Genomic DNA, 12,716 nt, shown 5'->3' with positions numbered 1-12,716 from the left:
AGAAGGGCCTTTGGTCAGCCTCACATCCCACCACTCATGTGCTGGACCCAACCATTTAACAGCAATGTGTTTTCCTCTGCATTTGCACAGGAGTGCTTCCCCCCAGGGTAAGTTTGTAGTAAGTCACAAGTAGAACTATTCAATAAGAATCAGAGCACAGCACTTAACACAGAGCTGTTCTGGCTGCTCACTTCACTGATCTCACTTGGATTTAGACACCAAACACTCCTGGTGATCCTGGCTTTGGCTATGTCAGTGTTTTACATGTCTGTGAGGGACTGTGGCAGGTGTAAGATCAGATCTGTAACTTTATGGATTGGCAGCCAGCTTAAATTTCTGACCCGATGTAGACGAGTTTTTGACAGAAAGGAATTGAAGATAAACAGAGAAGGAAGGCAATAAAAGGAACAGAGAGTGCTTTGGGCTCAGATGAGTTGTACCTGGCTGGTTGAGAGATTGAAGTGCATTGCAACAGCATAGGCTGTGTCCATGAAGAGCTCGGGCATGCTCACCAGGTCCTCGATTGCCTGGAGCTTCAGCCCCAGGAGGTGCCGGTCTATTGCGTTGCCCCGTATGGCCTGGAGGGAAGCAAGGATAGACAGATGAAAGCCAGGCCAGCAAGTCAGCAAAACTATTTCTTTGGGTTAAAGAACACTTCTAAAAAGTCGATAAACATTTAAAGTTAGAAGGAAACTAGATCTTGCCTTTAAGACCAATAGTCTTGTTTGTAAGGACTGAAATTAAACACACCGGTGGAAACAACCTTACAGTTCCTGCCCTTGGAATCCCTCTGGTTTAAGAGCTCCTTGTGCAACTTTGGTGTTTATCAGCAACAGTGATGGTTAAGAAATGAAGCTATTGTAATATTTGATTCTTTCCTTTAGGCCAGTCACAAGGGACACTCAACACACCAGCTAGAGAGGATTCAATCTGTGCCTGCAGAGCACTGTCAGATCAGAGTCAGACCTTTGCAACACTAATGGCCACACTGCTGTGTCAGGAGCAAAAGGTATTCAGGTCTTGTCTTTCCCCAGAACTCTCATTTGTTGGGTGAACCCCCAGGCCTGGCAGCACAGAGGACACTCACCATGTCTGTGTACTCCCTGTGGGCCTGCGTGGCTCTCCTCAGCAGGTCTGCTTTCTCCTGATCCTGAGAACACACAGATCTGTTTAAATTTTTCTGCAGAATGGAGAACCTCATTTTGGCTGCTCTCTAAGATGGAGGACATTTCTGCTTTGTGTGTCTGTATGAAACTCATTTATAATTAACTAGATTTCATTTTTACATCATTTTGTTTGGCAGGGTTATTTCATTCTGAATAGAGTTCATCCACCAGTAGCCAAACTTTGTTCCAGTATCTAAAGACTTAAAAAGGACTTTTTGGTGGGCCCAGAAACATCCATGTGATGTTTCCCAGGCTTTCAGTACATGTGATAGAAAAGTAAAATCAAACCCCTGATGTGTAAAGGTACTGCAAGCTATGGTTTAGCTCAATCTGGGGTGCAGCCCTCCCTAGCTGAAACCAGATGACACAGGGCGTTAGCCAAATAAGCTGCTTTTTTCTTTTCTGCATTCCTCTTACTCCGCTTCTTTGAGATCCTCACCGATTTGTCAGGGCTGTCCATGGATTGCACAAACTTGAGGGAGGCCACAGAGGTGGAGCGGATGGTGTCGGTGCGGCCCAGGCGGAACATCCTCAGTGACGCGCTCTCGTACGTGGCACAGGAGTGGCCATACATCCTGGCACAGGGAGGAGAAAGCCACACAAGTGAGTCTGCCTTGGGAGAGCCTTGTCTGTGCCACTTTTATCAAGCTCACATGTTTGAGTCTGTCAGTGAGGAGGTTGAGGAATGACCTATGGGTGGTCTTACCTGTAGTATGCCAGCTGCAAGGCCAGCTGGATAAAAGCATCAGGGCTTATCTTCTCTGACTTGGGGAAACCTTTCCCAAATTGATGAAAGACCATGACTTTGATATCCAGATCTTCAACCATTCTACAAGGAAAAAAAAGAGAAATTGTTCCTTTGCTGCTCATTCTTTTAACACAGAGGAATGGATTTGCTTTCACAAGGCTCAGAGGGAACAGGCCAGCTGGATCTGACCTGTGCAGGGACAGAGAGCTCCAGCACACATAGATCTCTTTGGGCAGCACCACAGAGGTAAGAATTTTTGGCTACTGCTGAAAATCTTCACCAGGTTAGATAGTCGTGTGTGTATTTATGGTCCAGTATTCTTAGCTGGATCCAGTAAAACCTTGTTCTTTCTTAGCAAATGGGATGAATCAGTAATAACCCCTTTCCAGTACCTCTGGCCTTATACCTGGCAGTGCTTTTCAGCTCAGCTCAGTGCTGTTAAGCCCAGAAGTCACTGTGAAAACTCCCTGTCTGCAGTGGGGAAAACCTAATTTAAACCACTGACAGGCTCCAAAGGGGGACATGAATTACTCCCTCAGTCACCCACCCATTTCTCCACTGCTTCATACTCACATGTTGAGGTTTTGCTTTGCGTTCTCTATGTCATTCTTGATTTCTGGGGTGATGTTAAACCGCAGCTTTTTGGGCATTGGCAGAGGAACCGTGGTTGATTTGCCCACATCGGGTTTCTTCCTGTGCAGAGAAATGGTTCTGTTTGACCAGACCTTTGGCATGGGGCTCAGCTAGGAACGCCAGAGCCTGGATAGAAATTCACAGGAAATCTTCCCTAACACCTTGTGATACTGCTCACAGCCTGACAGACCCCTCACAGTGCCAAAGAGGGTTTTCCAGTGCTGAGGAAAAGCAGGACTCACGTGAACTCCACAATGTGATCCAGAAGAGCAACGATGGGTGGGCCTTCGGAGGGAGCATGCTCATACACGAGACCACAGGAGCCATCTTCAGCAATGATGAACTGGGAGAGAAGCACCAAAGGACAGCGTTGAACACAGAGAGGCAGTGTGTGAGGCAGAAGATAACCCAGAGAGACCTCAGCGTCTCCCTGTCTGTATCAGAGCCTGTCCTTGCACACTGAAAGGTCTCCTTTAGCAGGACAGCAGTGGAAGCCTTTCAGCAGGTGTAGAAGGTCTGAGAGCACTGTTACAGTTCTGCAGAATTCCCTGGATAAGGGTGTGCCTGACATATTGGTGTGCTCAGTGTTTGGCCGTACAGAGCGGTTCAGTGGTTCTGATTTACTGAGTTGCATCTACGGTACAGGAATAACATTGCCACATGCTGGCTTACCCTTACTTTTCAATCAGCTGGAACATCTAAATTTTATCCCCTTGGTGAAGAGTTCCAAACAGGTACAAAACAGCTGAAAACACTATGAAGAGTTCAGCAGGTGTGAGAAGAGTCCTCTAAAGCACCATTGCTACAATCTGCAAGCCAGGCTATACCAACTAATGAAGGAAAAGCTCCAACAGCAGCTGCTGTTGAAGGATCTTGACAAGACTGAATGGAGAAGAGATCAGAGGGATGCTGTGGGATGGTAGTGCATGTTTCATAAAACAAAACAAAATGCCATTGGGCAGCTTCTGGCAGAACCAGGAAAAGTGACAAGCCTGGAGGAGATGCAAGGAACAGACCTCCCATCGTTTGGGCTGCCTCCGAGCAGACGAGGCGTTGTTCACCGCAGGCAGAAAATTGATTTATAAGGAACACAGAGACCTGCTGCACTGAATAAACGTGGGCAGAGGAAAAAAAGAAACAAATCCCTGAGGCAGCAACACATGCTGGTGACTGCAGGGGGAACCACAGGATCTTAAGTGTCAGCCACCACTCCTTGTCTCCCTTGTTTTTCCACTCTCTTGACGTGAGGACCTTTCCTGCAAAATGTTCCTGGGATTTTTTTTTTTTCTTTTGTTAGTCTCAGGAAACACCTCCAGAGCCACCTCTTCAGCACGTTGAGTGCATGAGTCCTTACCTGCAGGGTTTTGTCGAACCATCGGTTGCCGCTGTTCAGGCGGCTGCCGCCGCCGTGCAGCATCTGCGCGGCCACGCGGCTCTTGTAGATGTCCTCGGACACCCGGGGCATGGGGGCGTCCAGGCACACGGTGCAGATGCTCTTCTCAATCGCACGCACGGATTCCTTGTTGGTCTTATCTGGGAGAGAAATGAACCGTGAGTAAGAGGGGAGTTGTGTCGTTGGAAGGAGAGAAATTCGGATGAGAGGGTTTGGAGGACGCGGCGTTGGGTTCCCACTGTACCTCAGTGGGGGTACACACAGCTATTCCATTAAAATTGCAGCCAGCTGGGTTGTTACAGGTGTGAACATGCTGCATTCACCCTCCTTTTTTCACTTTTCTTACATCCTACCCATTTGCAAGGCAACAAACTCTGGGATTTCACTAAACTTCACACTTTGAATCTGTACCTTCCAACCCAAAAATTACAATAGATTGCAATGATTGCTTCTTTAAGGTGGAAAGCTCATGTTACCTGTCCAAAACAAGCTTCCAGAAGAAAGAACTGAGCAGAGCACAGTGGGGAGGTTTGTTATTTAAGGATCTGCAGTGTTTGTTAGCATTTGTGTGTTAGGGGCTCTACAGACCTTTCATGAGGTTGTTGTAGGCTTTTGCCCAGCTGTTTCGGTGGTTGGTGGTGAGGATCCCAATAGGTTCTTTGTTTGTTTGGAGGGAGGTGTTCCAAATCTTCTCTAGCTGAATGAAGAGTTGGTCAGCAGTAAGGGGAGATCCATCGCTGTTGTAAACATCCAGCTCAAAGAACTGAAGATGAGAAGAGTGGACAAGGACAGAGAGAGAACGTGAGAGAAGATAGTTATGGTCCAGCCCCAGAAACTGGGAACAGCTGCTTTGAGAAGGTAAGACCTGGCTGAAGAATTCAGCTTGCAAGATCTTTGAAGGATGCTCGGAATTGAGAGATTCAAGTCCAGTTTCCCTTGCAGGGCACAAATATAGTCCTGGTTTTATGAAGCCATGGTAACAAGGACCAATGAGGAATTCCTGTTTGTGGGACTAAGCTGCAGTGGGAGGGTTTGTTACACAGTTTCCACTTCTAGTTTCCAGTTGCAGACACGGTGTCTGGGCTTTGAGAGACAGGAATTACAGGGAGAAGGAACAGAGGAAGACGGTATTTTTCTGCCTCTAGTCTATTGCTTACATATGGCAATCCTGCCACTGGCCAAAGGGGATAAAGGGAGCAGGAACAAATCCTGCTCAGGAACAAAGCAGGAACAAGGTGAGGCAAACCTTGTGGGCAGAGACTTTGTTATTCCCTTTCCTCTGGATAACAGCTAGCAATAGGGACACCTGCACCTCAACAAACCTTGAAAGCCCAGCAGCTGCCCTACCTGGAAGTTGTGAACGACTGTGATGTGTCTGGACTGCTTTTTGCCTTTGGCGTAGTTGACAATGGAGTCCCGCTTGGGCCCGGGGATGCGGCAGGATGAGAGGATCTGGTAGTACTGGTTCATGCACAGGGGCTTCCCACCCATGTACTCCACTGGGAGGGCCTCACTGGAGGCACAGCAAGGTAAGGAGGAAGGAGAGAGAAAACAGATCAGTGGGAGCAGGCCTTTGCTCCCCACACAGGTCACAGGCTCAGCCCTGCAGCTTCACTCACTCACTCATTCCAGCAAAACCTAAAGGTGATGGTGGCATGAAAAAGGTGCTGTCCTTCCCCATTTCTAGCAGCTTTCTTAGTACAGGCTACAAAAAATATCTGTTTGCTGGCCTTTCATTTGGGAAGGGGGAGCAAACACTGTGCTTTCTGTGACACCAGAGAATCAGATATCTGAACCCACTGTAGTTCTGAGTGACGAGTGTCTGACGTGCTGATATGATTCATGAACTAGGCAGGGGCTGTCACTCCCTTCTGCAGTCATATTCTAACTACCCTGAACTTTGTCTGACTGTCGGTAAACATATTTTTGGATGTTAAATAAGGCATGTCCAGCAGAGATTGCTGGTGACCAAAAGAAAAAGGGCAAGGGAGGAACAAATTTCTCTAGAGCTTGTCCCATCTAGCTGGAAGAGGAGAAACACCCAGAACCCAAAATTAGAGACTCAAATTCCTACTGCCTGAGCTGTAGCTTGTCCTGTGAGCAAACAGAAGTGCAAAGCTCCCTAGGACTGTCAGTCGTGCTCGCTTCCTCCAAGCACGTTCCCATACCGATGAAAGCATTAAGGTAAACAAAGAACATGAAGACAGAAGAGTAAGTTTGCTTTTTTCCACTGGAGGGGACTGTGGCAGTGAGCAATGCTGGGGATTACAGTATCTCTTTTCAAATATGTGCTGTCATCTCTCGCCTTTCTACGTGGAAGGGAGATTTATGGACAAGGCTCAGCCTCTCTGTGACATTAAGGAAGGTGTGAGCTCTCAGGAGGGTCAGTAACTCACTTGTCAATCATGGTCTTGAAATCCAGGATACCCTCGATCAGCTTGGCAGCAAACCTGGAAAAATACCAAATGTAACAAGCTGAGATCAAGCACAGACCGTTTGGGGCTGAGGGACGAGCTGAGGAGGATTAGCAGAGCTGTTCTCTGCTCCTCAGAAAGCTCAGCCTTTCTGCCAAGCCACTGTTGTGCCCATCTCTGGTTCACTGATACAGCTGCTCTGGGCTGTGATTTGAGATTGCTGGATAGTCCTACCAGGTGGCACTTTCTTTTTTTATGTGTCTTACTATACAGCCATGGAACTCTGGACAGCTTTCAAGAGAGCAGGATTCAGTCATGCATTCATGACCCTTTAACAGCAGTGTTTGCTACTGATGTGTTACGATTTTATCACATCTGAGCTCTGATTCTCAGCATTAAAACAGCAGCAAGAGAAAGGGATTTCTGCCCTTCCCTGGCCAGGGGCCACCTTGCAGTGTCAAGCCAAGACTCAGCTGTTTCTCTCTGCAACCAAGACACCACTGCTGACTGAGTTCCTACCCCAGTGAACATCCTGCTGCTAACACAACTCCAGAGAATCTTCCTCTAACATCGAGAGCTTGAAAACAAAGGCAGGTGTGCTCCATGTGGACTCTGAGCTGTTGTGTTTACTAGGATCAACGTAAACACTGCTGGTGCCAGCTCCCAGCAGGGCTGTGACAAGCCACATCAAGCTGCTTAGCTGGAAGTGATAGACCGGCCTTCTCGGACATGGGAGCTCCCAGCTGTCCCTGAAGGAAGGAGGCAGGAGGTCACTGGGACAGGAGGTTATGTTGGCTGGCTGAGGTGGTGCCAACATTTGACATTTGCACGCAGCATCTTTTAGATTGGCTCAGCCTGTCCATCCCCAGGAAAGATCAAAGGACACAACTCCAACAACCTAAGGGTTCTGTGAAATGAGATATTCTGCAAATGTCAGTTTTCAATGAAAATTTCTCAGCCTTATTGCAAAGCACGAGGGAAACACCAGTGAGAGAGTCTGTGTTCCTTTCCTGAGAATGAACAGCCTGGAAGTAGAGTTTGGGCTTGAGGAGATGGGAGAGGTTGGTTGACTTGTTTTCAGCCAACAGTTTTTCCAGGTTAAGGAGTAAAAACCCACCACTTTTCCAAATCTGCCTTCTGCTTTTGGAAGCTTTAGTTTCAAGCTGCACTGTCAAACTTTTTTATGCAGCCACAAACTACCCAAAGACACATTTAGATTGTATCTTACACAGGAGCTCCCCTTCTTTATGCAGCTGCTGAGTTCCACTGGTTAGGCACTTGCAGTTCTCCAGATTATTTGGAAAACTTAGAGTGAATAGTATGCCAGAGAGATTTCAAGACATTTGTGTACTCTTGCACTGTTGTAAGGCTAATCCTCTGCTCAGGTGTATTGGGGAGTGAGAGGGAGGATTTGTTCCCAGCCTCACTGATCCCCTGGCTGGTGCTTTTGATCTGCCAGGGCAGTGCTGACTGGTAACTGTGGCAAAGGTGACCGTGTAAAGGTCAGTGCTGAAGTTTTGCAGGTGGATTCAACACACTCCTAGTGGTGGTTAAAAATTAAAGGGAGCCCACGAGGAAGACAGGGCATGACAGGGTCTGAGTGCAAGGAAAAGCTTGGGATTGGAAAGGCTGGTCACTGTGAAGTTTCCCAAACCATGATCACAACAGGGGACAGTCCCTGTCAGGCTCCCCATCCATATAAACTGGAAAACTCCAGAGGCATTTCTGGGTGATCTCCTTTACATGCCTAGGCTACTTTTTGTGCCTCCTTTAACGGCACACACAATCACAGTGCCTCCAATACATCCTCACAACGTTTCCAGCCAGTGATGGGACCATTTTGCAAATGTGTCTGTGCTTGAGCAAAGACACAAATGTAGTTTCTCAGTCCTTAATACCTGAACCACTAGACTCTTTGGTTTTCTCCCCAGATTAAATATTTAGTCTGGTGCAACCAGGAGTTTTCTTACAGCCTGGCAGCCTTGCCCTTACTGCACAGACAGCTCAGACCTGAGGACCACATTGTAATTACTCCTTCTCAATCTGCCTCAATACCCTTATCCCTGTTGAGAACAGAAAGCTCATCCCACCTATAACCTAAGGGAAGGCAGAAAAGGATTTTACCTGAGCTGACCTTGTCGATCCAGAAAATCCTGCTTGGGTAAAACCACACCTGGGCTGGAGTGGACCACAACTGGCAGGCGATATTCCAGGTAAGCTGTCTTCAGCCACCAGTCTGAGAGCTGGGGTGGAGAAAGAAAACATGCAGGGAGCTGCTGCTGTCCAACCCAGTCCTGGCTGATGGGTCTCAGTATCCCACCCCCAGTTCTGTCCCACACTTTGCAAACGAAGTGTTAGGGGTTTGTACTGTGCAGGTGTAAGGGGAAAGGGGGTCTTTTGGTGCAGGGCTTAGCAGAGGGTTTCCTTCAACTTCTTGAGGCAGCTGTGTGATGCTGACAGGTTCAAGCCTTCAGCAGCCAGAGGCAGGGCCAGTGACTCCCTGTTCTGCCATAACCTCTCTGCTCAGCCAAGTCCTGGTGAGGAGTTTGCACAGCTTGGGGAGATCAGCAGCAAACTGGTCAGGAAGATGATGCCATTAAAACACACGTGCCAGTGGATGCAGCCAGAGCAGGGAAGAGATGCACATCAGCCCTCCACCCTCCCTAACCAGAGCTGGGGCCAGAGCCCTGACCTACCCAGTTCTCTGTTTTCTGGGCTCTTCTCTCCAGGCCTTTCTGCAGCCTCTCCCCGACGCCTCCCGGCTTGCGGAACTCATCCACCAGCTCCTGCGTGTGGCTCAGCTCCTCGGGGCTGACGATGGGCTGCAGGGCCAGCAGGTACCGATCCAGGGTCTGCTGGAGGGGCGGCACGGGCAGGTGGGGCAGCGCTTCCTGGTGGAGCTGGAATCTGCCCGGGATCTTGTTTAGAGCTGTCTGCTTCAGCAGGCCGCAGGGCCTGGCCTGCAAAGCACAGAGCAAATGTCGAGACAAAACTTCCCCCGAGGTAGCAAAGAGCCTGGATCTAGGAGTCTCCATCCCAGCTTCTCTGTGGGCACATGGGAGTCCCAGCCTGGGAGCAGAGCATGGCTGGGTGCTGGAGAGGCTGCAGGAAATCCAGGAAAGCTGTGAAAGAGAAACTCCATCTCCCAAGATACCTATTCTCAGCTCCTCAGAGAAAATGCTGCTGGGATAATGGCACATCTCCCCAGTCTATGGACATCTTCTATGGACAGCTGAGAGTCTCCATGTGGTGGACAAAGTCAAACCCTTCCATCCCATGGTAAGTGGGAAAAAAGTTGTGAAAAAAAAAATCTTATGTACTACCAGAAACTTTCATTATTTCTTACAAAAGTGTAAGGCTAAAAGGCAGAACCCTTGTGCCAAACCAAACCACCCTTTTGGCTTTGGGGAGGCAGAATTTAGCTAAGTTTAGGGCAGGATTAAAATGCCTCTTCTCTGTTCAGGAAACTGTGGGTGATGCTAAAAGGCTCCTGTGATCCGATTGGGTCATGTGGGAGAAAAAGCCTTAGAAAGCACCAACCACTGCCCTGGCCAGAGAAATATAACAGAGCAAACCCAAGTGCTCAGCAGGAAATCAACTCACCAGTTTTCCCCAAAAAGAGTAACAACATCCTTTTGAATGAGCGGGGTTGGACATTCCTCAGCTTCAAGATGTTTCAATAGCACTCTCAAGGTTTCCAGTTCCCTCTGCACCTCCCTCTCCCATGGATCTTTTGAATCACACTCCTGCAGGACTCTGGACTTTGCATTGTCATTGTACTGAGGATGCAAAGCCACTGAGAACGTTCCCTTTGACTTCCAAAGCAGTGAGAAAATAGCTGTCCCCACATCTCCTCCCAGCAATTAAGCACAGAGAACAGCTAAATCTACAAGGTGACAAAGGCCCCCAGAAACTGCCCCGTTTTTGGGCATTTGGGTCTCTGTGGGACCTGGAAAGAGCTGTGAGATTGAGGTTTGGAGAAGGAATGCGAAAAACAACAGGAGGAGGAATTACTGAAGCATGAAAAAAGAGTGGAACTGGGATGAAAAGAAAAGTGTTGATTACAGCAGCTTGGGCATACTGTACCTTCTCTGCTTGCTTCTGCTTCCTGTCCATGGCTGGTAGGACAGAACAGCCAGTAAACCTCTCCCTCGGCCTGTCTGGGTCTCCTCTTCCACCTGACAATGTGCTGCCCGTGCAGGGCGTCACCTCATTAGCCAACTGCCACATGACTGCTCCAATCACGGGGCTCAAGGGCTGGCACAGCCCGGGCAGGGGACAGCAATTATCAAACCAGTGGCTTGCGACAGCGGCCCTGAAGGTGCCCCCTCTGGGCAGCCGATCAATACCTGGCTAGGAGCCTCTCTCTGACCAAGCTCTGGGCTCCAGCTGGGGCAGAAGTGGGGATGTTGTTCCTTCAGCCTTTGCCTGGACCATGAAAGTACTGTGGCTGTTGGGAGAGGTACCTGGACATAAGGCAGGAGAGACCCCAGTTTATGTCCTGGAGTGGCACCATGGGCAGTACCTTAACTGCCCTCACTCCCCATGCATGTGTGGTCATTACTGTAAGCTGAGATTTTGGGGAGTTATGGGTTGTCAACTCTTAAAAAAACCCAAAACAACCAAAAACTGTCTCCACAGCAGGGCAATGAGAGTTCTATGCAGCCACAAGGAATATCAGCCCCTCCTTAGTGTCTGTCTAATGAACTGAGGGGCAGACAAGCAGTCTGCATAGCTTGAATAGAGTATGATGATTCCAAGCAAACAGCTGCAAATTTTCCATGGGGTAAAAGTGAGAATCCCAAAACAAACCCATGGAAGCCGCTGTATGTTAAAATGTGGAATGCATTTATCTTCCCTCTTTTCTTGTCCCCTGCTTGTTTGGTTTGCGGTTAAACTCAAGGGTTTGGTGGAAGGAGGAACAGTGACCAGAGCTGAGGAGGCAGTTGTCAGCAAACAGAGGAACAGCCCAACCCTCCCCACAAGCAGCACGAAAACATGAGTGGAGCAGGGTGTGCAGACAGGGTCAGCCTGTGGGCTGGCATCGCTGCCGAGCCACGTTCCACCACAGCAAAGCTGGTGGGAAAGAAAATCCACCTGCTGGGGGCAGAAGGAATTTCACAGTTGATTCCTAGCACAGCACTGAGTGTTGGGATGTCAGAGGTTTGTCTTTTATTTTTAAATCAGAATCTGGAGTGCGCCTTCAGCCTGGAGACAACTGGCCCTGCCTGGTCCCTCAGTAACTGTGAGCTACATTGTAGCTCCTGTTCTGCTGCTCTGTCTCCTCTCGGGAGCCAAAAGGGAGGAAAGGGACGGCAATGAGCAGTTCCCAAGCCTGGCAGGGGTCTGACAGCTCCGCTGCAGGTGCAGCAGCATGGGCACCTTGGGAGCCACCGATGCCATCTGCCTGGGCTCCCCTGGCCCCTCCGTGTCCAGCAGCCACCTTCCTGCTGTCCAGCCCCACCTGGACATCTCGGTACAAGAGAGACAAGGCACTGCTGGAGAGGGTCCAGAGGAGGACATAAAGATAAGTAAGGGACTTGAGTATCTCTCGTATGAGGAGAGTAAGAGGCTGTGTGAGTTCATCCTGCTTAATCTGGAGAAGGCTGACAGGGAATCTCAACGAGCCACATAAATATCATCAAGGTGGGTGGCAAGAGGGTGGTGCCAGACTCTCTTCAGTGGTGCACAGTGACAGGAGAGGGAGTAATGGCCATAAACTAAAATACAAGAAATCTGCCCTTAACATGAGGAATAACTTTTTTACATTGAGGATGGCAGAGCACTGTGCTCTAGTGCCCAGCGATGGCAGGGAGTCTCCCTATCTAGAAACACTCCAAGCCCACCTGGACACGTTCCTGTGTCACCTGTGCCAAATGACCCTGCGTTGGCAGGAGGGTTGGACAGGGTGATCTCCAGAGATCCATCCCTTCCAATCCTGACAATTCTGGCATTGTCATCTCCATCCTGGACAGGTTCACGCTGCCGCCAGGCACGGGAAGAAACCAGCGGCCCTGGGAGCCTGACTTCGGCAGGATCCCTGCCCCGCTCCCGGGGGAGGAGGCACCGCCGGCAGCCACCGTCTGCCCTGTCCCGGCTCAAGGCCCCGCACGGAGCCAGGCTCGCCGCCCGCACACCCCGTACCCTGCCCGGTGCAGGGACCCGCCCGGCCTCCACCTCGAGCCTCGTCCCCTGCCGGTGTCGCTCTTACCGCAGCCCTGGCCACCAAGGCGAGCATGGCCCCGCGCCCCAGGCCCGCAGCAAGGACACCCCGGCCGCCGCCGCTGCCGCCGCTCCACCGCCCCGGGGCGGGGCCGCAGCGCCGCCATCTTGGAGTGGGGCGAATTCCCCCGTGGCCATCT

At 49.9% G+C, this 12,716-nt stretch overlaps 1 protein-coding gene across 2 annotated transcripts in view; it reads right to left on the bottom strand.

Moving 5' to 3' along the window:
- The window catches only part of CRAT (carnitine O-acetyltransferase), a 15,997-nt gene extending 3,342 nt beyond the window's left edge, over positions 1-12,655 (bottom strand). The window contains exons 1-13 of one of the 2 annotated variants that reach the window (XM_040082992.2): positions 12,566-12,655; positions 9,051-9,314; positions 8,479-8,597; positions 6,337-6,390; positions 5,288-5,453; positions 4,529-4,703; positions 3,902-4,080; positions 2,790-2,890; positions 2,488-2,607; positions 1,873-1,995; positions 1,606-1,741; positions 1,088-1,150; positions 441-578 (exon numbers count right to left, since the gene is read on the bottom strand). In XM_040082992.2, coding sequence (XP_039938926.1) covers positions 441-578; positions 1,088-1,150; positions 1,606-1,741; positions 1,873-1,995; positions 2,488-2,607; positions 2,790-2,890; positions 3,902-4,080; positions 4,529-4,703; positions 5,288-5,453; positions 6,337-6,390; positions 8,479-8,597; positions 9,051-9,314; positions 12,566-12,592 — 1,665 coding nt within the window. In that variant the 5' untranslated portion in view covers positions 12,593-12,655. Of the gene's footprint in view, positions 1-440; positions 579-1,087; positions 1,151-1,605; positions 1,742-1,872; positions 1,996-2,487; positions 2,608-2,789; positions 2,891-3,901; positions 4,081-4,528; positions 4,704-5,287; positions 5,454-6,336; positions 6,391-8,478; positions 8,598-9,050; positions 9,315-10,440; positions 10,600-12,565 lie in introns of those variants that run through there. The other variant, XM_040082993.1, reaches the window with a different exon arrangement.
- Positions 12,656-12,716: the final 61 nt, after the last annotated feature.

This window comes from Hirundo rustica, chromosome 20, assembly GCF_015227805.2.
Source record: "Hirundo rustica isolate bHirRus1 chromosome 20, bHirRus1.pri.v3, whole genome shotgun sequence".
Lineage (NCBI taxonomy): Eukaryota > Metazoa > Chordata > Aves > Passeriformes > Hirundinidae > Hirundo > Hirundo rustica.
The sequence above is the reverse complement of the archived record's forward strand: the minus strand, read 5'-3'. Positions and strand labels throughout refer to the sequence as shown.